At 37.6% G+C, this 26435-nt stretch overlaps 1 protein-coding gene across 1 annotated transcript in view; it reads left to right on the top strand.

The window, feature by feature from the left end:
- KMT2C (lysine methyltransferase 2C) overlaps positions 1-26435 on the top strand; it is a 267769-nt gene that overhangs the window by 206326 nt on the left and 35008 nt on the right. The window contains exons 28-42 of the mRNA XM_046670589.1: positions 1020-1124; positions 1454-1501; positions 2486-2623; positions 2801-2833; positions 2932-3057; positions 9235-9367; positions 9595-9809; positions 11702-11775; positions 13183-13365; positions 13734-15653; positions 16107-16399; positions 17685-19510; positions 20625-20736; positions 23782-23860; positions 25405-25468. Of these exons, the coding sequence (XP_046526545.1) occupies positions 1020-1124; positions 1454-1501; positions 2486-2623; positions 2801-2833; positions 2932-3057; positions 9235-9367; positions 9595-9809; positions 11702-11775; positions 13183-13365; positions 13734-15653; positions 16107-16399; positions 17685-19510; positions 20625-20736; positions 23782-23860; positions 25405-25468 (5349 nt within the window). The remainder of the gene's footprint in view (positions 1-1019; positions 1125-1453; positions 1502-2485; positions 2624-2800; positions 2834-2931; positions 3058-9234; positions 9368-9594; positions 9810-11701; positions 11776-13182; positions 13366-13733; positions 15654-16106; positions 16400-17684; positions 19511-20624; positions 20737-23781; positions 23861-25404; positions 25469-26435) is intronic.

Here is a 26435-nt window from a genome sequence, read left to right as displayed (position 1 = left end):
GAAGGTCTTCCCTGACTGCTTTATCTAATACAGCATCCCCACATCTTGTTCTTAATCCTTGTTCCTTATTTTCCTATCTTTAGAGCACTTATACTGATGTCATTTATTTACTGCATAAGTCCCTCTGAGAAAGGAAGCTCTGTGAGGGCGTACACTTTGTTTCAGTCTCAGCTGTATTTCCAGGGGCTGGGACAATGCCTGTTAACATGATTCAGAGACATGGTTCTGTGGGTACTCAAATATGTTTTGAATAATTAGGTGAAGGAGTAGTTAGTACTAAGAGCAAAGCTGAAAGTAGACTTTTTTTTTAAAGATTGGCACCTGAGCTAACAACTGTTGCCAATCTTTTTTTCTTTTTCCCCTTGCCTTTTTTTTTTCTCCCCAAATCCCCCCAGTACATAGTTGTATATTTTAGCTGTGGGTCATTCTAGTTGTGGCATGTGGGACGCCGCCTCAACATGGCCTAGTGAGCGGTGCCATGTCTGCGCCCAGGATCCAAACCCTGGGCCGCCGAAGTGGAGCATGTGAACTTAACTGCTCTGCTACAGGGCTGGCCCCTGAAAGTAGACTTTTAACTAGATGGTGGTATCTGGTTTATACTTTACAATGAATTTCTAAATAATGGATTTCTTTCATTTTATTTATCTTCTGTGTTTTATTTTCTAAATGTTATTTTTAGAGATACTGCTTTCTTAATGGATTGTTTTGCTTTATTTCTTAAAGCATTCTATTTCATTTTTATTGCCTGTAGGTCATAATTTTAAATTTTATTGTTTATATATTAACCACATAAAAATAGTCTTAATTTTTAATGTTTTGTTATTCAAAACATTGGAGTGCCTTTTCTATGAAAATCCCTTACTTCAGAAGTAATGATCTTAGCTTTTTATGATTCTATCACTTACCTCAGCATCTGCTATACTCTAGATATTTAGTAAATGATTGAATGAGTGAGAGTGTTTTAGAATTTAATGTCTAGGAAAATATTGAGACTTAAAAAATATACTTACTGTATTTAGGTACTGCTGATGACCCTTTAGCTGATATTTCCGAAGTCTTAAACACAGATGATGACATTCTTGGAATAATTTCAGATGACCTTGCAAAATCAGTTGATCATTCAGGTATATGTGAATACTATTTGCCCAGTGTCTGTTTTATGATATGAATGAGAGGTGTATTTGTGTGGAACAAGTTGAGTCTTTTCTGTGAAACTGAAAAAAAAATTTTTGGGCATTGTCAATGAACTCATTGTTTTATTTGATCTATTTGAGCTTTCCTGCTTTAGGAGGGGAAATAGCAAATGAGTTGATTTCTGTTGCCTTTCTAATTGCATCAAATTTAAGTCTTGTTGCCTTACAGCCTTGCTGTATCTTGTCTCTTCTTCTGTTTGCGTTGCCCCCACTTCCCGCCCTGTGGTGATCATCCATTTTATTTGGTTTGGGTCTTGTAGGTCTTGATTTATGCACTTTCCAGGTTGAGAGCTCACCTTTTCCATTTGGTAAGAAACTGAGCCATGGATGATGGCTGCCTAGAAGTAGTCTTCTTTTTAATAGTTATTTCAGCTGAAACAGCCTGTAGGTGCATGCATATTTGTTCTAGTGCTAATTTGTCACTAATCCGTACCTTGCTCTTCTCTTTGTGTGTGCAGCTGAAGCGTGGTACAGCTCCCTGTACTGTGCTTTGAATGACTTTCTCAGTAGTTCTTTTCGTTTTTTAATGAATGGTTTTGTTCTTGTTAATATGTAACTTATAATATTACCCAAATGTTGTAGAATTAGTTCCTAATATAAGATCAAATAAGAGCAAACTAAATTTTACTTTTAATAGTAGTAATGTTGAAAAAGCGTGATAAAGAAAGTAGATGATATACCACTTTTAAATGTGACTCTTGCTTAAAAACCAATTTGTGTGAAATAAAGCATGATATGTTATAAACATAATCTATATCTTGTTTTGTGATTACAGAATATTTTAAAAATATGATCTGTAGTTGAAATTATTCATAAAAGGATAATGTTTGCTAAGCATTGAGACTTTTAGAGCCTGTTATGGCTTTATGTGAAACTTATCCCTCCTGTTTCACTAATGCATGTGAGGGTTGAACTATACGTTTAAAACCACTGTTTTCCATTTGTATATTGAATATTGGATATTGAATCGTCTCATAGATTCCTATCTTAATAATATGGTGCTTATTTTTTGGAAATTAGCCATTTAGAACCAGGTGTGTTCTTTTCTTCCTCAGGAAATGTATTTACTAGTCAAAATGTAACTTTAAGTGGCACCAGAGTTTACAAATACATTGTGCCTAATTTTTACTGATTGACTATCCAAATTGTTGTAAGAATCCTGATTAATTCAGAATTACAGACTTTTCATTGCTCTATTTTAATAATATTTTGTATGTTAATGCAGGTAAATAGTGTTATGCATTTTGTATATTTCAGATTCACTTTTTAATGTGTTTACCTTGCTCCTCTAGCTGGAATAGATATTGGTCCTGTCGCTGATGATCCTTCCTCTTTGCCTCAACCAAGTGTCAGTCAGAACTCACGACCATTAAGTGAAGAACAACTAGATGGAATCCTCAGTCCTGAACTAGACAAAATGGTCACAGATGGTAAAATATTTGCCCTACATCTAGGCTTTCTAAAAGACATGAGTAAATATGATTTTCAAAGATTTCTGCATGCTTATTTATAATTTAACTTCTGATAATTTCTGTGTCAAATGCTATTTTGTATCAGTATATTGAAATGGTAGTACTTAATATTTCTATCTCTTTATTTTATCCTAGGAGCAATTCTTGGAAAGTTATATAAAATTCCAGGTATTTGTGTTCTGATTTTTTAGTTTATGAAAATGGCATTCCCTATACTATGGCTTTAATAGTCTTTTAATCTTATTATCGTAATAATCTTATCTCAGAGCTTGGAGGAAAGGATGTTGAAGACTTGTTTACTGCTGTGCTCAGTCCTGCAACCACTCAGCCGACTCCATTGCCACAGCCTCCGCCTCCCCCTGCACCACAGCTGTTGCCCATGCACAATCAGGGTATGTCACCTTTAGAACAGTTTCATAAGTATGGTTCTGCAGTGTGTAAGTGCATTCAGCCCTGTCCCTTAGTAACAATGTCTACAAACTGATAGAGAAAACTCTCTTTTATGATGATGGAAACATACTAATCTCTGAATTTATCTCAATCAGAGACCTGCCTCCCTGAAATTTTCTGGAAATCTGGGATCCACTTTGTGACCGGAATTCGTTTGCTCACTCTCTTGGCAGTGGGGAGGACGTAGCAGTGCCTGCTCCACTCCCTTCCCCCAGCCAGTCTAGTCCCGTCCCTTGCCCTCAGCCCTTTCCGCATATGTGTTTGGAGAACTGCTCCCCCTCACCTGGCTGCCTGTCCTCATTGATGCGGTCTCAGGTTCACTGTCATTTCCCCAGTGGTTAGCAGATCACCACCTCACACCTAGTCCGTGCATTTCACGTGTAGCTTGTGGTGCACATATAAATACCTGTTTGGGTAATTACAGTTTTCCCTTTAGATTGCGAGCTCCTTGAAGGCTTGGGTCATGTCTGTCTTCATCACCGTATAACCCCCCTCAGAATATGTGCTTAGTATATATGTTGATAGTAAATCAGTGACCTTTCTACTGCCAGCTGTGAAATTTCTAATTTTATGGAGATTTGCCTATTTTGTTTGATCAGTTTTCTTCTACTTACTTGTAACTAGTTGCCGGATAAAATAAGTTTAATTTCTCCCTCTTTCTGGAGAGCTGAAATCATAGGGCCTAGAATTCAGATGTGTGGGAGCCGATCAGGAGATGGTGCTGAGGATAGGGGACCCTCCTTTAGGAGGGGCTTGGACTTCTGGGCCGTGTGTATTCTTGATCATTTGAACATAGGGTCATTTCTCTAAATCCTGTTAGCTCTGCTTCATGATTATATACTGAATTGAATAATTTAATGATACTTTATAAACAGTTTTTGTAGAAGTACTGAAATACACAATTCGTTTAATGTTATCTTTACTACCAATTTTTGGTATACATGAAAAATTCCATAAGGCACATAATTAAAATATTTTTGTTTCTACCAGTTTAACCTCTAAACATAAATTTACCTTGATTTCTGCTAGACTAAACCTGTGATTTACATTTGGATAAAATAGACTCATCATAAGTACCTCTTGCCTTAATTAGTCCCATATGCTTTCTTAATGATTAAGAATTCTTCGGTATTTCTCTTCTCAACATATAAAAAAAGATGTTCCTCTATGTTTTCTGAAAGTCAAAGTATGTATTTTAGAAATCAAATCAGTTCAAGATGTATTCCTTCATAAAAGGTTTTACAATCATTTCAACCATTTCACTCTGCAGCCTATATGAAATTTATTTTTTTATTTTGAGGTCATATTGATTTATAACTCTGTAATTTAAGGTGTACAATATTATATATCAGTTTCTGTATAGACTGCATTGTGCTCATCACTAGTAGCTAATTTTTAGCCATCACCATACATATGTGTCCATTACCCCTTTTGTCATCCCTCCCACCCCCTTTCCCTCTGGTAACCACTGATGTGTTGGTTTATCTTCCACCCATGATTGAAGCCATATGGTGTTTGTCTTTCTCTGTCTGGCTTATTTTGCTTAAAATAATACCCTCAAGTTCCATCCTTGTTGTTGTAAATGGGGACGATTCTGTCTTTTTTATGGCTGAGTAGTATTCCATTGTATACATATACCACATCTTTTTTATCCATTCATCCATTGGTGGGCTCATGGTTTGCCTCCATGTCTTGGCTATTCTGAGTAATGATGCAGCGAACATAGGGGTGCTTAAGTCTCTTTGAATTGTTGATTTCATGTTCTTTGGATAAATACCCAGTAGTGGGATAGCTGGACGTACGGTACTTGTATTTTTAATTTTTTGAGAAAGCTGCATACTGTTTTCCATAGTTCCTTCACCAGTTTGCATTCCCAATAGCAGTGTATGAGGATTCCCTTTTCTCCATATCCTCTCCAACATTTGTTACTTTTCTTGCTAATTATAGCCATTCAGCCTGATGTAAGGTGATATTGCATAGTTTTGATTTGCATTTTCCTAATAATTAGTGATGTTGAACACCTTTTCATATGCCTGTTGACCATCTGTATATCTTCTTTGGAAAAATATCTGTTCATATCTTCTGCCCATTTTTTGATCGGGTTGTTTGTTTGTTGTTGAGTTGTATGAGTTCTTCATATATTTTGGAGATTAACCCCTTGTTGGATATATGATTTGCAAATATTTTCTCCCAGTTGGTGGGTTGTCTTTTTGTTTTGTTCATGGCTTCCTCTTCCCTACAGAAGCTTTTTAGGCTGATGTTGTCTGATTTATTTTTCTTTTGTTTCCATTCCCTGAGTAGACATGATATTCAAAAAGATGCTGCTAAGACCAATGTCAAATAGTGTGCTGCCTATGTTTTTTCCTAAGAGTTTTTTGATTTTAGGTCTTACATTCAAGTCCTTAATCCATTTTGAGTTAATTTTTGTGTATGGTGTAAGATAAGGTCTACTTTCATTCTTTTGTACCTTGCAGCCTTGTTTATTTTAAAGTTTTTGAGGGGATGGCTTTTTTTGCTAGCTGCTTATGTGTAGATGGGTAAAGCTGCCTCTCCACCACAGGAGTTTATAGTCCTGGTATTGTAGACTTCCAGGTATACAACTGATAGAGTAGAGCATAATTCACATTGAGCCTTAAGATTCACTAAGATTTCAACATTCATGTTTGAAAGAATCATAATTCTAGTTTAAGGATAAAGCATGATCAGGTCACATAAAGAATGACAGAGAGATATTTAAGAATGGCAACTTTAATGTTTTTCAAAGCAAAGGAGTAGTAAGTGGGCAGTGTTAAGGAGGCAAAACTAGAAAATGTACATTGCGGCACATAGATTGTAATTTAGATGGCTATGAAAAATAGGCAGTGGCAGTTGGTTTCTTTCCTCCTGGTTTCTGAGAGGCATTGAAGACCTTACACCAGTGAAATGACCTCGTGAGTTACATGTTTTGGCAAGGTAGCTCTGATGTCAATACAGTCATGAGCTGCTTAACGGTGAGAATACATTCTGGGAATGGGCTGGTAGACGATTCTGTCGTGCGGACGTCATAGTATGCACTTACACAAGCCTAGATGGTATAGCCTACTGCACACTTAGGCTCTATGGTACTAATCTTTTAGGACCACTGTCGTATATGTGGTCCATCATTGACAGAAACGTTGTTATGCAGTGGCATGATTGTATTGGAAGTGAATTTAAGATGAGAAGAGTCATACTAATGAGTTCATTGTGGTTGGGACTAAGTGAGAATTGGGGTTCCATGTAAATATGTCTGCAATGCTAATGGATATGAGAGACAGTGATGTTAGAATAAGTAGGATTGTGCTACTGAATGGATGTAAGGTGTGAGGAAAAAGCAGGAAATAAAGTGAATTACGTTATATTTCAGCCAGCTTTCCTAGAGGATAACCAATCATGCTATAAACTAAAAACATGGAACAGAGAATAGTGTGTGTGTGTGTCTGTGTGAGAGAGGGAGAGTGAGAGGGAGGGAGGGAGATAGAGAGGGTAGTGGAGGTATAATAAATTTAGTTTTAAACCATTTTTAGTTTGTTAGAAATGAGACATCTGCATTGTTCTGACTTACGGGCATTTGCAATCGTTCAAGGCTATAGATGAAAATTTAGGAGTTATGAATGTAGTGGTACTAATTGAAGTTGTGGGAAGGGTGAGATTTCTTAAAAGAGTATACTGCCAGTAGAGTACAGCATCTTGTAGAACATTAAATGTGATGAGTTATATGCTTAACTAATCTGATTTATATGAAGTGTGTAGTTATATGTTCCTTTTCTTTCTCATTTTTAAGAGTTAGGTGAAAGTGAGAAAAACAGACATAGAATGAGAGGTACAGGATCTTGCACATGATCATTAGAGACAGGTCGTAAAGTGAAGTGGGATGAGTATGATAAGATTGTTGGTAATCCTCCATAGAGTAACTTGAATGGGAGTGGTAAGGAAGGGCAGCAGTGTGTAATGTGTTGATAATAACACAGAAGGGCAGAAAGCAGAGAAGGGAAATTTCAAGATTGAGATAGAGTAACTTGAAATCACTTTACATAAAAGTTAAGTGAAGTAACTTTTCAATTCTTACCATGATTCATGCCTTGAAAAAGATTATTTTATAAACTCGCATAACCAGTTTGGGTAGGTATTGTAGACTTGTGAGGGAGAGGGGAAAAAAAGACCAACTCTTAATTAAAGAAAAAATGTGGGGCTGGCCCCGTGGCTGAGTGGTTAAGTTCATGCGTTCCACTTTGGTGGCCCGCGGTTTCCCTGGTTCAGATCCTGGGCGTGGACATGGCACCGCTCATCAGGTCATGCTGAGGCGGCATCCCACATGCCACAATTAGAAGGACCCATAACTAAAATTTACAACCATGTACGGAGGGGGCTTTGGGGAGAAAAAGGAAAAATAAAATCTTAGAAAAAAAATGCTTTGCATTTACTTACATATCCTTGAACAAGTCATTTAACTTCTCTGAGTCTTTCTACTTAAGTGGAGCTACATGTAATAACCCATTTCATAGGGTTGTTGTGAGGATCAAAGAATTAATACATGTAAAGCTTTTAGAACAGCGCTTGGCATATAGTAAAATGCTTAATAAGTAATAGTTATTACTATGAAAGGTTTCAATATGGTCATGTTATGTAGTCAGTGCTGACAGCTACAGAATGGATCACATTCTCATTACCAATGAAAAAGCTTTTGATTATTCTAATTACATGGAAGACATTTGATATTTTTCAATAAAATCTCATATTCCTTAATGGAACCCGCTTGCACTGAAGTTGAAAACAGAGGTAGCACTCTGCTTTGAGTAAAATCAGAAATCTTGCTTCTTAATCCAATCCTTGGAGTGAACTTGTGTGTCCTGAGACACTTGTTCTTGCAGAGTCCTGATCCACTGGGCCCAGCTCTGCCATTTAGTATGATAAGCCCTAACCTGGAGTCAGATGGCTCTAGGAAGTCCTTGAGATAAAATGCTGAAAGCCTGCCAGCATCAGTCTCAGTGTCCTCACATAGGAACTGAAGCTCTGTGTGCTTTAGAGTTGTACCAGTCAGAGGGTCTGGTTTCGGTGAAAGGACGTTAAGCAGAGTAAAACGTTACGTGGGCGAGACATTGCTTTTGGTTAATCTTTTTCCTAACGGTTTAGCAGAGTGATCAGGTTAGAAGTTCTCTCCAGTTATAGCATGTATGCCAACTGTTAGCCAATTGTATGACTGTATTTCCGTCTGTGTAATTAATTGACGATGTGGATTTCCTAGTGTTGTGCTGAGTTGTTATAGCAATTCACAGAGGCCATGTATTTATTACTTTCGAATATGTCTCTAAATTGGGAGGAGTTTTTGAAGGTACACACAAAAAGTTTATTTGCTGAAAAATTTGCCTAATATCTGTCTAGAAAGATGATCAGGTATTTGAAGCTTGTGAATAAGCTGGAATGAGAGCTAAAATGTTTTGGGGGGTTGAAACTGCAAGTAATGAAAATTATATCAAAAACAGAATGTATATATTTTTAACAATAATCATCTTATTGATAATGGTAGGTGAAATATTGCTTATTCTTCCAAACTGTTTTACAGAAGTGCCAGTTTAAGAATTATAGACGGCTGTTTCTATTGACAGGAATAAAAGTAAAATATAAGGAACATGTGTTTGTAAATTTCGAATGAAGAAGAGAGTATCTGATAAAACTTACTCACGTTTACTGAGATGCATCCTTTTTGTAGAGCTAATATGTAATGAATAGTTACAGCGTACCAGGCACCATGCTGAGAACTGTACATACGTTATGTCTGTCACATTACAGAATACCTTCATTTTGTAGAAATAGTAATTGATTTCTGCTTCTAACAAGTAACGGAATTAAGATTCAAGCTCAGGAGTGTCGGACTCCAAAACACACTATTTCCAGTATACCATGATGAAGTAAACAGAATTATAGAGACTATAATTCAAAATTTTGGAACCAAAAGTTATTCCTGTGGCAGTATTTTACAATATAATATTGAAAAAAATCCTACTTTTAAATAGCATTACAAATTTTTATTTAGAAATATTTTAACTGCTTTCTTATTATTTATGAATAATATGCCACCTTACTTGTTCTCTTCTTCTAAGATGTTTTTTCACGGATGCCACTCATGAATGGGCTTATTGGACCCAGTCCTCATCTCCCACATAATTCTTTGCCTCCTGGAGGTGGATTAGGAACTTTCTCTGCTATAGCACAGCCACCTTACAGTGATGCCAGGTACTTCCAAGTCTTCACTTTCTGTGGAAACTTAAATTACACTAATTTTTGTTATATAAATGTTAATTAGTCTAAGTCATAATGCGTGATATTAGTGCTATGTTACATTTCTTTTGACCTTTGCTAAATATCATCAAACGTTTTAGCTTTTAATGAAGTTGTACTTGACTGTAGTATTTAGAAAGCTAGTTTATGTTTATGAAGTAAAGTTGTTTATTATTTGCCAGGGATAAAAATCCAGCTTTTAATCCAATGGCAAGTGATCCTAACAGCTCTTGGACATCATCAGCTCCCACTATGGAAGGAGAAAATGATACAATGTCAAATGCCCAGAGAAGTACACTGAAGTGGGAGAAAGAGGAGGCTCTGGGTGAAATGGCAACGGTAGCACCCGTTCTCTACACAAATATTAATTTCCCCAATTTAAAGGAAGAATTCCCTGGTAAGTCATGGATATATTACTGCTATTCATGTTACATTACCAGCTTTCTTGCACGTGTCATGACTGTTTTTTCTTGGTCCTTTTTTACTACAATAGAGAGCTCATGTATCATTACTGATTTTCAGCTGGGACGACCATGCTCAGTGTGAAGACTCCCTAGAGAATAGACACGTCTTGCATTTGCTTAGTGGTAGGCCCTGTGCTCATTTGCGTATTTCTCAAAAATTAACTTCAATTAATGAAATGGTCCATTTTCAAGCTCCTGGCAGTGTATAAATATATGGAAGTCAGTGTCGTGTTACATGTATAATTCTACAGAAAAGTTCCTAGAACAGAAACTTATCATTTAATCGGAAGTATTAAGTTAGGCTAAATCAGACTCAATTCTAAGTATTGTTTGCGTGGAAACTAACTTGATATTATCTCCCTTTGTCCCTGCCTGTCCAGCTTGTTTCAAAAAAGCAGATGGTACAATGGTGCCATTTTTGAAAATTTTGATTAACCGGAGGATGAAACGTTTGGATTAATGAAATGTCATGTATACAGTATTTGCAAGCAAATGCTGGTTTATTATCTTGAGTTCAGGTTGCAAGACAAACCAGGATTGAAAAGGTCATTTGGATTCTGTCTTGCAAGTTTCCCAGCTGTCAACACATAGCTCTTTTAAGTTACTAGATGGGGACCGAAAAGTGGATCTTCTCATGCATGAGCCCTATCTTTTAGTGCCTTTTGGGGTCAGCCTCCCTGTAGAACTTTATTCATTATGTATAAAAATAAATGATACCTTATCCAATAATAGAAATCAGTGGTTTAGTGCAATCTTTTAAAGCAATATACTCATTCTTCAAATGTGGGTTTTTTTTTACCATACTTTTATTTACTGTTTATAGATGAGCATATCTGGTTATATTAAGTTACTTTGTGCCAATGTAAATTGTCCTTAGAGCAGAACTTGTTTGTTTTTTTTTTTTTTTTTAAAGATCTTATTTTTTCCTTTTTCTCCCCAAAGCCCCCCGGTACATAGTTGTGTATTCTTCGTTGTGGGTTCTTCTAGTTGTGGCATGTGGGACACTGCCTCAGCGTGGTCTGACGAGCAGTGCCATGTCCGCGCCCAGGATTCGAACCAACGAAACACTGGGCCGCCTGCAGCGGAGCACGCGAACTTAACCACTCGGCCACGGGGCCAGCCCCAGAACTTGTTTTTTTTTTTTAAGTAATTTTCTTTAATAATTTTACTGTATAATTCTAGAACCTCGTAAAATACCATGTTAAGGCTGTTGGTCTGTCAACTGATTTCCATTTTCATTGGCTTTTTTGAAAGCTTCCTTTTTTTTTAAAATATGGACTAAATCATTTCTACATTTATCACTCACTGTTGATCTTAGTCAAACTTCATTTTGTATACTGTCCTGACACTGCGAATTCCATAGAAGTGGCTTGAAATCGTTACTTTTCCATGTCTTCATTGTGCACAATGCCAGTGAGGTGGTTATTTGTATTTAGGATTACTTTCCTTTCGTGAAATTGATAGACCTCTCTTGAGTACAGATGTTTGACAAAACTTGTAGCTTTGTTTCTGGTAGCATCTTAGGTGATCACAGGAATTTGTTATCTTGGATTAAATTTGTCTTGGCTGCTTAGCCCATTTGATGTAGAATCTTCCCAACTCTGCCAGTGAGATTGTTGATAAGGCAGTACTTCATTCAGCAAATATTTGTTTGGCCTACTGTGTGCCAAGAACTTTGTACTGTACAAAGAACTTAATACAGGACTACTCATTTATGAAAACATGGCCAGGTCAAATTTAATCGTCAGCAGTTCCTCAGCCTTTTTATTAGGACACGTCATTACCGTGGCTCTGTCAATGTGTATACTGTGTTCTTTCGTTGCAGACTGGACTACGAGAGTGAAGCAGATTGCTAAGCTGTGGAGAAAAGCAAGCTCACAGGAAAGAGCACCATATGTGGTATTTAAAAAAAGACTCCCTATGTGTTCTATCTTAAACACAATACCTGAACCTTATTTCTATTGTCTTAGGTCAATAAAAAGATTTTCCATTGCAGAAAACCTATCTTAATCCTTGTACAACTAATAAACAGCTTTGTTTTTGTAAAGATTTCCTAACTCATTATGTCTTCATATAGCGTGTGATGTTTTTATAAGCTAGTAAGAGAACCAGGATATTGAGGATTGAAATCAGTTGTTTTAGGAGTGTGTTTAATTTGTTTCATCTCTTTGAAAAAGTGCTAACTTTTGAGGCTGCGTTAGTGTGCCTCAGTTTCTTCCGTCATCAGCTCTTTTTGTATTCAGTTTAGTTAGAGAATCTTCATGTATCCTGAAAGAGACATATCTAGACACCTTTAAGAAGCTTTTGAGATAGGAACTTTGTGAAGTATTAGTAGAGTATAAGATTCACAGTTCAGATGGTGAATTGTTTTCTCCCAAAGAGTCAAAATTGTCAACTGAATCCAAATACTTGCTTTCATTTTAAACCATAGCAAATCTACATTATCGTTTTGAAAAATATATAGAGTTATTTTCCAGCGTGATCGTCAGCACACGTGTTGTCAGTGATAGCTATTCCTTGGATAAAGCGAAAGTTTTTTTGATGTGTTGATAGTGCCTTGTTTGGTTTTACCCTGAATATAGTTAGGTAATAGGAAGATCTTTTTAATATTTCTCAATAATTTTCTTACATGTTAAGCTTCAAATTCCAAATTCTAGATTTGGAGAATGGATTGGATATTTTCTTTCCTTGTTTCTTTCTCTTTTTTTTTTTGAGGAAGATTTGCCCTGAGCTAACATCTGCCAATCCTCCTCTTTTTGCTGAGGAAGCCTGGCCCGGAGCTAACATCCGTGCCCATCTTCCTCTACTTTATATGTGGGACGCCTACCACAGCATGGCTTGATGAGCGGCGCCATGTCCGCACCCGGGATCCAAACTGGCGAATGCTGGGCCTCCGAAGCGGAACGTGTGCACTTAACTGCTGTGCCACCGGGCCGGCCCTGGATATTTTCCTTTCCTCTAAATTAAGAGATTAATTTTAATTTTTCATTTTTGAAGGGTCTTAAGAAAATTAGCTTTGATGAAATACTCGATTACAGCTGGGTTCTCTAGCCTGGCTCAGATAGAGATGGGAACATGTCCTCAGCTAAGGTAACATGCATTCTAAAAGGGAGAAGATGAGACAGTGTCCAGATCTTTTCACATATGAGGTTGTAAGTTCTAAAGGATCATAGTTCAAGTATTTTCAACTATTTGACCTGACTTCTTCTTACTTTTATATTGTAAAGTTCACTATGGTTTGGGTTTTTTTTCCTTAAAACGTGTTAACATATACTGGGAAATAATTTTCTTCTCCTTTTTTCAAAGCAAAAAGCCAGAGATAACAGAGCTGCTTTACGCATTAATAAAGTACAGATGTCAAATGATTCCATGAAAAGGCAGCAACAGCAAGACAGCATTGATCCCAGCTCTCGTATTGATTCAGATCTTTTTAAAGATCCATTAAAGCAAAGAGAATCAGAACATGAACAGGAATGGAAATTTAGACAGGTATTTTTTTTTTTTAATAATTTGCTTTGTTATTGCATTTTTGATTTTTGAGAAGAGGGCTATTTATGTTATTTCAGAATATAGTTCTTATTAGAATATAAAAATTTGATTAAAAATAGAATTTTTTCCTCAGTAAAATATATTTAAGTTGATTTGGGAAGTTTATTGAAGTATTATAAACAATATCGGTGTAAATGAGATATACTATGATGAATAATAATCTCTCCTCTTTAGGGATTATAATCTAATATGGGAGCAAGCTGGCAGCTGATGACATCAAACAAATTAATTTTCTGTTGCTTTTTTCTCCCATGACAGTTCTGTTCTTCCTTAACCATAAGAGTGCTTTCTCTTTCCTATCGCAACAGCAAATGCGTCAGAAAAGTAAGCAGCAAGCTAAGATTGAAGCCACGCAAAAGCTTGAACAGGTCAAGAATGAGCAGCAGCAGCAGCAGCAGCAGCAGCAGCAGCAGCAGCACCAACAGCAACAGCAACAACAGTTTGCTTCTCAACCTCTCCTGGCACAGTCTGGCTCAGATACACCAAGTAGCGGGATACAGAGCCCCTTGACCCCTCAGCCTGGCAATGGAAATATGTCTCCTGCACAGTCATTCCATAAAGATCTGTTTACAAAGCAACTACCCAGCACCCCTACTTCTGCATCGTCAGATGATGTGTTTGTGAAACCACAAGCTCCTCCACCTCCTCCAACCTCATCTCGGATTTCCATTCAGGAGGGTCTGTTGCAGTCTCAGACTTCTCAGCCGCCTTCACCACAGATGTTTTCACCTGGGTCTTCTAACTCCCGACCACCATCTCCAGTGGATCCTTATGCGAAAATGGTTGGTACCCCAAGACCACCTCCTGGGGCCCATTGTTTTTCCAGAAGAAATTCTGCTGCGCTAGTGGAAAATTGTGCACCTTTATCATCAGTATCTAGGCCCGCTCAAATGTGTGAGACGACAGCAAATAGGCCATCCCCAGTCAGAGATTTATGTTCTTCTTCCTCAACAAATAGTGACCCCTATGCAAAGCCTCCAGACACACCTAGGCCTGTGATGACAGAACAATTTCCCAAACCCTTGGGTCTACCCCGGTCCCCTATAGTTTCGGAACAAACTGCTAAAGGTCCTCTAGCAGCTGGAACCAATGATCAGTTTACTAAACCACCTCCTAGGGCAGATGTATTTCAAAGACAACGGATACCTGACCCATATGCACGACCCTTGTTGACACCTGCACCTGTTGATAGTGGTCCTGGACCTTTTAAGACTCCAATGCAGCCCCCTCCATCCTCCCAGGATCCTTATGGATCAGTGTCGCAGGCACCAAGGCGATTGTCTGTTGACCCTTATGAAAGGCCTGCTTTGACACCAAGACCTGTAGATAACTTTTCTCATAACCAGTCAAGTGATCCATATAGCCAGCCTCCCCTAACCCCACATGCAGCAATGAATGAATCTTTTGCCCATCCTTCAAGGGCCTTTTCCCAGCCTGGAACCCTATCAAGGCCAACATCTCAGGACCCATATTCCCAACCCCCAGGAACTCCACGACCTGTGGTAGATTCTTATCCTCAACCCTCAGGAACATCTCGCTCCAATCCAGACCCTTATTCTCAACCTCCTGGAACTCCCCGGCCCACCACGATTGATCCATATAGTCAGCAGCCACCAACCCCAAGGCCATCTACACAGACAGACTTGTTTGTTACATCTGCAACCAATCAGAGACATTCTGATCCATATGCTCATCCTCCTGGAACACCAAGACCTGGAATTTCTGTTCCTTACTCTCAGCCACCAGCAACACCAAGGCCAAGGATTTCAGAGGGTTTTCCTAGGTCTTCAATGACAAGACCAGTGCTTATGCCAAATCAAGATCCTTTCCTGCAGGCAGCACAAAGTCGAGGAGCAGCTTTATCTGGCTCATTGATAAGGCCACCTGAGGTATGTTCCCAAACACCTAGGCCACCTGGACCTGGTCTTTCAGACACGTTTAGCCGTGTTTCCCCATCTGCTGCTCCTGACCCCTGTGATCAGCCTCCACTGACTCCAAGATCTCAGTCTGACTCTTTTGGAACAAGTCAAGTCGCTCATGATGTTGCTGATCAGCCAAGGCCTGGATCAGAGGGGAACTTCAGTGCACCTTCAAACTCTCCAATGAATTCTCAAAGCCAACAGTTTTCCGGTGTCTCCCAACAGCCTGGACCTGTACCAACTTCAGGGGTCACTGATACACAGAATACTGTAAATATGTCTCAAGCAGATACAGAGAAATTGAGACAGGTAAACACGTTGTATGTTCTTAGATGTTTTAAATGTATTCTTTGAGAAAGCTGTTTACTTCAGCAAACTGAGTGATTTCTACATCCATGTTAAAGTTTATTGGTTTATTCTGTAGAATTTGTTGTGCTGTAAAGAAGAAAAGTGAAATTGATAAAATTAACACCAATTGAAATGGGTTTATTCTGTATCTAATTTCAATCTTCATGAATTTGTAAGGGCATTCTTAAATATGAAAGCTTTCAGTTTTGTCATAGTTGTCTGGCAAGGAAAAGGACCCAAATTATCAATTTATTTTTTATAACCTATTGAATAATTAAGTGCAACTAGTGTTTTATCGAACTTTGAAACATTAAGATACTTTAAACATTACCATAGTCACATATTGGAAGCATTAGGATTCAGAAAGCTGTTAGTTATCAGAAATCCCACTCATTTTTGTTTCTTTCCATTCAGCGGCAGAAGTTGCGTGAAATCATTCTCCAGCAGCAGCAGCAGAGGAAGCTGGCAGGTCGGCAGGAGAAAGGGTCGCAGGATCCAGCAGCAGTGCCTCATCCGGGGCCCCTGCAGCACTGGCAGCCGGAGAGCATCAGCCAGGCTTTTAGTAGGCCTCCACCCCCCTATCCTGGGAGCATGAGGTCGCCTGCTGTCCCTTCTCTAGGACCTAGATATGCTGTTTTCCCAAAAGATCCGCGTGGACCCTATCCTCCTGATGTTACTGCTATGGGGATGAGACCTCATGGATTTAGGTAATGCTTTTAATTTCATGCCAGATTTAAATTGCTATTAGAAGAAGGGAATAGACAAATGAAGCTACTTTTAATCCAGAAGTTGTTCCTGCTTTTTACTTCTTGATCCCTTTGAGATATAATCGCTGTTATTTTCCACTAATGAGAGGTCATAGGTTTTTTTCCTCTAAGAAATCTAAAAATATTCCCTTTTTTAATAAGTATTGGCTGTATTAGCATTACATTACAGCTAGAATGATATCGTTCATTATACCAGCCAAGTCTCTGACATGTAATTACCACGTTCAGTCAAAGCCTCCTGTGACATGATGAGTGAGAATTGTCCTCTCCCCAAATTTTAATTTACATTGTAAATTTTTGTGGAGATTTCCAAATTGAAAGGTGGTTTTCTGTAGGAACTTTTGGTGATGGGATACGGTTGTAAAGTTAGTGGTTTCCCTTTTTGAAGTGAAGTTCCCTTTTTGAAAGGTCAAAGCCAAATTAGTTATTATTATAAGGAGATAGTTCTCTATGATATGCTTTTAGTTTTATCAGATATGCTTTTTAGTCTAATACCTACCTTCATGTTATAGTCATACCCTTATTTTCCTTTTTTCTTCCTCCTTAGTTATTTATGCCTGTTGCTTTGTTTTATACTTACTTGTAAATTATTTAATTCTTTCTAGAATGAGGTACAATATAAATAATAAAAACAGTATGATTTATTCATTTACTAAATCTTTACAGATGATGCCTGTCATTTTTCATCTCTTAGTACCTTCTGTCCTCATTCCTTCCAAGCAGATAGGTTGGTCTACCCAGTCATCATGCCTGTCTTTGTCTTCTCATGTGCTGCAGAGGCCTGGCAGTCTCTCTAGGACCATTTGGTAGACCTCCTACCTTCATTCAAGCATCCCCCTCAAATCAGCTTCCTCTATATAGCCTCCCTAAATGTACAAAAAAGAGATGGACTCTTATTCAGCTCCAGTAGTATTATGCTTATTTCTAAATAATTGCTTCCGTCTGCTTGGTGGCTGTTCCTTTGTCTCCATTTATGTTATCTGTCAGATCGTGTCTTTAGAGGTCAAGCTTGGTCTTCACTGTGGGTACTTAGTAAAGATTTGCTTGCATATAGATACTTTATAAGTGCTTTCTAATGGTGATAATTTTGCTTTTGCTAAGTCATTGTATTTGGCAAAATTAATTTTGTATCTCAGTTTAATCTAAAACTTTTCCTCTTTCTCAACCTAACTCTAAATTCAACATAATCGTATTAACTAGTTGCTTTTTTTTTTTTTTCTTTTAGATTTGGATTTCCAGGAGGTAGTCATGGTACTCTGTCATGTCAAGAACGCTTCCTTGTGCCTCCTCAACAAATACAAGGATCTGGAGTTCCTCCACAGCTGAGAAGATCACTATCTGTAGATATGACTAGGCCTTTAAATAATTCACAAATGAGTAATCCAGTTGGACTCCCTCAGCATTTTTCACCACAGAGTCTGCCAGTTCAGCAGCATAACATACTGGGTCAAGCATTTATTGAATTGAGGCATAGGGCCCCTGATGGAAGGCCACGGCTGCCCTTCACTGCTTCTCCTGGCAACGTTATAGAGGCACCTTCTCACCCAAGACATGGAAACTTCATTGCTCGGCCAGACTTTGCAGGCCCTAGACACACAGACCCCATGAGACGCCCTTCCCAAGGTCTACCTAATCCACTGCCTGTACATCCAAATTTGGAACAAGTGCCACCATCTCAGCAAGAGCAAGGTCATCCTGTCCATTCATCTTCTATGGTCATGAGGTCTCTGAGTCATCCCTTAGGTGGTGAATTTTCAGAGGCTACTTTATCATCATCTACACCAGCTGAAACAACATCTGATAATTTACAGATAACCACCCAGTCTTCCGATGGTCTTGAAGAAAAACTTGATTCTGATGATCCATCTGTAAAAGAACTAGATGTTAAAGACCTTGAGGGAGTTGAAGTCAAGGACTTGGATGATGAAGATCTTGAAAATTTAAATCTAGATACTGAGGATGGCAAGGGAGATGAATTGGATACTTTGGATAACTTGGAAACTAATGATCCCAATCTGGATGACCTCTTAAAGTCAGGAGAATTTGATATCATTGCATATACAGATCCAGAACTCGACCTAGGAGATAAGAAAAGCATGTTTAATGAGGAACTAGATCTTAACGTTCCAATTGATGATAAGTTAGATAATCAGTGTGTATCTACTGAACCAAAAAAAAAGGAACAAGAAGACAAAGCTGTGGTTGCTTCTGATAAACATTCTCCTTGGAAAAAATCCACTGTTACCAGTGAGATAAAAACAGAAGTACTGTCTCCAAATTCTAAAGGGGAAACCAAATGTGAAAGTGAGAGAAGTGATGAGGGTAAAGATAATGTTGACACTCCCTGCTCACAGGCTTCTGCTCACACAGACGTAAATGATGGAGAAAACCCTTCCCTGCAGTCTTGTGATACAGATTTACTTGAGAAAAGAACTAATCGAGAAACTGCTGGCTCCAACACAAGTGCTGTTCATGGATCTACTCAGCTGCCTGCTGAAGATGTAATAAACTCTTGTGGCATAACTGGATCAACTCCAGTTCTCTCCAGTTTACTTGCTAATGAGAAACCTGAGAATTCAGACATTAGACCACTGGGGTCTCCACCACCAACTTTGCCAGCCTCACCATCCAATCAGGTGTCAAATTTGCCTCCCCCTTTAGTGACACCACCTGGTCATATTTTGGATAATACCATGCCTTCTAACGTGACGGCAGTCTCTAGGGTAAATCATACTTTTCCTCAGGGTGTGCAGGTAAATCCTGGATTCATTCAGGGTCAGTCAACAGTTAATCATGGTTTTGGGACAGGAAAACCTACAAATCAAACTGTGCCTCTAACAAGTCAGTCTGGTACCAGTGGCCTGTCTGGACCCCAACAGCTAATGATTCCTCCAACATTAGCCCATCAGAACAGAGAGAGGCCCCTCCTTCTAGAGGAACAGCCTCTGCTTCTGCAGGATCTTTTGGATCAAGAGAGGCAAGAACAGCAACAGCAGAGACAGATGCAAGCCATGATTCGCCAGCGGTCAGAACCGTTCTTCCCCAATATCGGTAGGAATTCCCACGTTTCGATAATAAGTACTGTGGGCATTAGGCTGGTGTGGGGTATGGTTGGAAGATTTCAATACTAAAATTACTGAGGAACTAGAGCACTAGGGGTCATATTTCTGTTCCTCCTTCAGCTTTAAAATGAAAAGTGATTAAGAGTTTTAGATTCCTCCCAGGTAAATCAAGAGATTCAAAACTCGAGTTTCAGACCTCCTCAGTTCTGTTACTTATGGTATGGTTTAATAGAAACAAGAGGCGTCTTCTTAATTATTTTCTTCTAACCATTCTTGTAACCATTTCAGAGTCATTGAATGGTGAATTTAAAGAAATTCTGATAGAAGTAAACTACTTACTGTCCTTTTGTTTATGATAAATGCTTGGCAATTTTTTGTCATATAAAGCTCTCTGACTTATTTCCAATAGCTTACTAAATCGGAAAATCAAAAACCACAAAACAGCAATGTGGTAAAAATACCTAAGTGCCCCTAAGAGTAAGAATTAGCAGTCAAAGGAGACATGTCTATGGCATGCTTTCTTCTAAACAATAAAATTGACCTTCTGTCCTATATATGTTACTAATTTCATCATATTGGTCCATTTCTTTTTCATTTATATGCAAAGATATCTTTTCTCAGTAGCCTATCCTTATTGCAAGGATATACCCCCAAGAAAGTGATATATTTTTCTCTTAAAGACTGATAACTAATTTAGTGGCATTCCTTAGTTTTGGAAATACTTGGAAATTCTCATTCGTGATGTTACATTACTAAAGAAGCAATTCTGATTAGCATTGCAAAAGTTTGCATGATAGGAATTGCATTGCTTTAGATTGCTGTAATCTCCCTTAAATTTGACAAGCTTCTTGTTTTGATTCTTGCAGGACTAAGGTATTAAAGCATGCTTCAATTATGGATCACTGAGATGGATTAAATTCAGAATAAGGTTCTTACCATCTCATAATTCCTTACCTAGTGTAGAAACCTATGATAGTGATTATTAAATAATAAGGAATAAGAATCTATAAATTATATAATGTTTTGATAATTACATTTCCTCTTAGTGTAACTTGAACCAAGTACTATGAAATATGTAACTTTAAAATATATTTCTTCTTTAGATTTTGATGCAATTACAGATCCTATAATGAAAGCCAAAATGGTGGCCCTTAAAGGCATAAATAAAGTAATGGCACAAAACAATATGGGCATGCCACCAATGGTTATGAACAGGTAGGTGAAGATGTTTCTCATTCTTACTGTGCATCAAGAAGTGCGTGAAATTATTACTAGTTCCTAGAAAGAGCATTTAGTAACTCAAAAATCTGTATTCTAGGAATGAACAATAAGTACTTAAATTGGTTGTGATGTCAGCTGGATAGGATCAAATGTAAAATCCATACCAGTGTAAGGATTTAATTTCCATTAATTTCAGGGTAAACATAAAACATTAGAAAGTTTGGAAGATTGACTTGATTAATCAGGAATCCAAAATATTTAAGTGTGTGTTCTTTTAAATACCTTTAGAATGGTTTAACACTAGCTAATAGCTGCTTGGGACAGAAATCTTTCATCTTCAATAGATGAAGATGAGCAGGAAAGTAAAAATTAAACTGTTCTGTGTCAAGAAAAGAAGATCGTTTATTTAAGCTTGTGAATAATTTTTTTTCCATTGACGGAACAACACAGAGAAAACAGTGGGACATTTCAGTGAAGATACTGAGTGATTAAGGCAACTGTGAATTTGGCTCTAAAATAAAATGTCCCCAAACTGAATTTGAATCAAAAAAAGTTGTGAGGAGTAGATAAGAGGACATTTGAAAGTTAGCAGTTAGAGAATTTCTAAGCTTTTTCACTGTTAGCAGAAAAATGGAAATTATGCATTAAAGAACTTTGACTTATAAGAGTTGTGTTTAACTATCTGAATTTCTGAAATTAGAGTACTTATACCCACTAAAGGGTGTTAACCACAGGGCAGTGTTTCTTAAGTTTTGGTCATGGACCACCATCAGAATTATGTGGTAGTTTTTCAAAGAAAATGCAGGTTCCTTTACTCAGGCGCAGACCTGCTGAGTCAGAGTATCTGAAGGGGTGGCTGGAGGCCTGTGTTTTTAGTGAGTGCTGTGAATGAGTCTTGTGTGTATACTGCTCTTTGAGAACCTCTTATCAACAGGGTAGGCATAAAGCCCCAGGTTAGCCTAATGATCTGTTGAACAACTTTTTTTGTAAGAAGGAATGTGGATGATTATGGAACTGAATATAAAACCTACATGAATTTAAGATAAACGTGATACTTCAGCTAAGTTGGGAATCCATGAAATTATAGCTCTTTTTGGTTGTTGAGATACTTCGAAAATGGTTAAGAAGCATTGTTGAGATCAAAGTAGAGACAATCATTTCTAAGGATTTTCATTATTGGACAGCATCTATTCACACCATTTCTCTATCATAAGGCTTCTTAACTTTTCTATGTCATGAACTTTTTGACATTCCAGTGAAGCGTTTGAATACCTGCTCAGAACATTTTATATGCAAAACCAAAAATATGGTATTACAAAACAAATCAATTATATTTGAAATATAGTTACTTAAAATTTAAAATTATGGTATATGTGCTTCTTAATCCATTTAACAAATTTAGCAGTAGGTCTGATAGCATAATTCCAAAATAATGATGAACCTAAATGACCTATTAGGTATGTGCTACAACTTTTGTTATGAAAATAATGTGAGTTCTGTTAGTGACAAAGTCATGGTACTGCTAATAATACTGTAGTTTCCTGCCTATAGTCAAAATAGAAGGAAATGCTAAATTTCATTTAGCACGTAGTTTAATATATGGGCCTCAGAATTAGAACCCCTGCTCTTTCAGCATTGTACCTCTACCAGTTAGACGTGGTGATGTAATAGTCACGTTAGGCATGTTGTTTGCTGTTTAACTGAGTGTTTTGAAGAAGTGGAGGTGGTCGTCTCTCCTTAAAGTAGTGTGCTGTGTTGAATGAGGTCAACAGACAATGGAGTGATATTTGGATTAAGAGATCACTGCAGACTAGGGCTGTAATGAGGGTGGGGGGATAGATGAATCAAAAAACTGAGTGAAAAATTAAAAAGCATGTGTTCTAAATTCTATTAATATGTAAATACTAATGTAAAATATTTGGTGTATAATTTGGAAGTTGTGCCATATGTATATCTTATGTTGAAGCATTTGGTAACTCTAGAGAAAGTGTTTTCATTCAAAAAAGTAATGTTTCTGTGAAGTATTCTAATTAGAATAAGTAACATTTTGCCAAATATTTTTAACCATATAGACTTTTTCTTGGTCAGAAACCAATTTTTGATTGGATTTAACATTAGATATAGAAATGTAAAAAAATGTATGAAACTTCTTAATTGAGATACATCTTTTGTCTTAGAATTCAAAATATCTCAGGTATCCATTATTTTTAAATACAGATTGGAACAAAAAATTATTTTCTTAGAATTTATTTAATAAAACTGTGTCTTCACTATATTTTTTATCCAAAAGACTTGAGTTTATCTTAAGGTATAATGAGGCATTTAAAAGAGAGTGAAGCCTCTGGAGCAGCCTAGTTGGCTGCTTATCGCAGCCTCACTAGTCATTGTAGGGGCAGTTACTTACTCTCTGAATCTTCCTTTTATCATAAGGAAAATGAGAGGAGTAAGAGTCCACCCTTCACACAGTTGTTTGTTGTTAGTGCCGTCCGGTCGATTGCGACTCCTAGTGCCCGTGTGCACAGCAGAGCGGAACCCTGCCCAGTTGTTTGCACCACCCTCTCACCTGCCAGCCTGTATCAGACAAGCTCCACTGCTGTTCATAGGGTTTTTAACACCAATTTTTTCAGAAGTGGGTGGCCAGGTCCTTCTTCCTAGTCCGTCTCAGTCTGGAAACTCCACTGAAACCTGTCCACCACCAGTGGCATAGCTTTCAGCATCACAGCAACATGCAGCCGCCACAGTGTGACAACCTACAGACTGGTGGTGTGGTTCCCTGACCCGAAAACAAACCCAGGCCATGGCGGTGAGAGCGCCGAATCTGAACCCCCTAGACCGCCAGGGCTGGCTGGCTTCATGCAGTGGTCGTGAGAATTCACTGTGGTGGGTACACCAAAAATAGGGTTTTAGGAAAATGTTTTTGATGAGGAAGACATTCCCATTAATTACTCTTTCTTCCTTGGAAGAGAAAATTGTTCATCACTTAAAATAATTTTCATTCTAAAGGCTCATCATTTGATAATTACTCCTTCCTTTCTGCAGGTTCCCCTTTATGGGCCAGTCGGTGACCGGAACACAGACCAGTGAAGGGCAGAACCTCCTGCCACAGGCGATGGCTCAGGTATTGCTGCTTGTAGTTACTCGCTCCAGAATGCACGTTTTCCTGTTTCTCACCAAACGTCTTCTGTATTTTGAGACCACTTCTAGAAAGTAGTACAAGCCATAGAACACTGCCAGAATATATTATTGGCTCAGCAGAAATAGACATTTTATTACTCTTTTAAGGGAAAGACAAATTAAAGTTTAAAAATTGACAGTAATTTCAGAAAAAGACCTATCTATTTAAGAGTAGACAGTCACTTGGAGGGAAACCAAATGCTTAGAGTTTTGGTTTTGCTTTTATTTACTTTTAACTCTACAAAAACATTTTCATCTCCTACGTTTTAGAATTAATCTATTGCATTGAAAATGTAAAACTGCTATAAACATTAGAAAATAATGATTATAATCGTTCTTTTTAGATATAGTCAGGTTCTACTATTTATTTCTTGGAATAATTCAGTTTTTTGAATATTCACCATTCATAATAATCAGCTTTAAGTGTAAATATTTAATGTCAAGCAATGTCCAGGAAAATAGAACTGCTCATTTCATGTAGTGTTTTCTTCAGTGATTTTTTTTTTTTTTTCAAGTATCGGCCTCAAAAAAGAAGCTACTTACTATGTGTCTTTTTGGAATTTTCTTTTTTGCCCTGCCAGTTGTGCTTTAGATTTATTATGCTGATAATTATATATTTTTCATTTTTAAGAGAGACACCATCTGATACCCTGGAAAAAGCATAGGCTTCAATAGCTGAGTTAAAAAGAAAAAAAATCTCAGTTCCACTATGAATTTACCGTGTAACTTTGGGCAGGTTCTTTAAGCTCTGTTTTCTGATCTGTCAGCTGTCGCCTCACCTGTGCTGTAAAGATGGGGTGTAGTACATTCTGGCTGCCACTTTGCAGTTGTTACCTTGTATACAGCTCATGTCTAACAGAACTTGTAACAACTGAGGAAATGTTTTTTCAAAGTTAATTTTATTTATCAATTGTTACCAGGGAATTGTGAGATTAATAACTGTTTATTCAGTCACCCTGGAAGAAACAAGACATTTAATTAGAAAGTAAGACTAATATTTTTAATTAGTGTGTATTTGTTGTAGTGTTTGTGCAGGTTAAAGACGCTGATTCTTGCCTATAAATAACTTTCTGTTGTGGGGTGGAATTACGTCCTAAATCCGGAACCCATGTTTATGTCTTTAATTGAGAGGCAACCAGGTAGATTTCATCAAAAAGTGGGCTTTTATGTGGATCTCTAGCTAAATACTAACAATATTTGATTTGCCTTACTATTATATTTCTGATGAATAATCTCTTACCTCAAACATAATTGTTTTTCAACTGAAATCTAGAAAATATAACAGTTCAGAGATAGTTTTAAATTTTCAGAAATTAGGTTGTCACCACTAAATTCATTCTGCTTTAAATAAAAAGCATAGCTTTAAAGATGTCTTAAGAAATTTAAGGGTTTTTTTCCCTTCCATTTCTTTTTCTTTCTTTTTCGTAAGTTTTTTCCCCTTTAACTGAAATGTGGAATAAACCTATTTGTAAATTTTACTTATTTTAGGATGGCAGTATAACACATCAGATTTCTAGGCCTAATCCTCCAAATTTTGGTCCAGGCTTTGTCAGTAAGTATAAATCTGCTAAGTTGCCTGTTCTCTGGGGCTGCTTGTGTGCACTCTGTCTGTCTTCTTCTGAAACCGGGGCTTAGGTTAGGCGTGCTGTGTGTAAGTCTGAGTGCCCTCATCGTTAGGAAATGTCACTGCCCTCTTAGGACTCTTTACCTCAAGGCATGTATTCTCATTGCTTTTTTTCTCTGTGCATGAAGAATTATAGTTAGCGATAAATATTTTAATACAGAAAAATCATCTTCCCCATTCTCTTCAATATTGTTGTTGCTCTTTTTGTATGTAGATCGGGCACTTTACAATCTGTAAAATTAAACCACTTCTTGCTCTAATGACTGTCTACCTAAGTGACAAGGACACTAAATGGGAACAACAAAGGGAATATGCTTAGAAATAAGTTGGGTTAGCAGCATGGTGTGAAGGTCGAGGATAGGATGCCATTGAATCCTTCCTAGTTATCTTCAGGGGTCCCACGGTGGTGCAGGATAGTATTTAAAGTTCTCCCCAAACTCAACCTTTCTGAAATCTTCAGACTGTTTAGCTAACATTTTTTTCACCATTATTTTTCGTTTTGCTCACCTCTGCTCTCCTGGTTCCAGAAACCAGAAAGGCTTTCCTTGCGGTAGGTCTCATTCTACCAGAAGCAGAACTTCTGAAATCTTGTGAAAAAGCCTGTTCTTGAAAAATGCCCTTCAAATTTAGTAGACTAGATTTCCAGTTCATACATGTACTGGAACTTGTGGGTTTAGGAACAAACCCAAAGTCTGACCTTTTGAAATTACCCCTGCATTAATTATTATTATAATTTGAATATATATATGCATTAAAAGCAAGTAAACTACTATAACCAACTGGCTTTTTCTGGCTTTATTGTGCCCATTGGCTTTGGTTGGATTCTTATTGTATAACAATATTCTGTTATCATTGATGTAATTTTTCAGCTAATGTCCTTCTTGGAATTGTATTT

The sequence above is a fragment of the Equus quagga genome, chromosome 8 (assembly GCF_021613505.1).
Source record: "Equus quagga isolate Etosha38 chromosome 8, UCLA_HA_Equagga_1.0, whole genome shotgun sequence".
NCBI lineage: Eukaryota > Metazoa > Chordata > Mammalia > Perissodactyla > Equidae > Equus > Equus quagga.
Note: the sequence above shows the minus strand (reverse complement) of the source record. Positions and strands in the feature narration are given on the sequence as shown.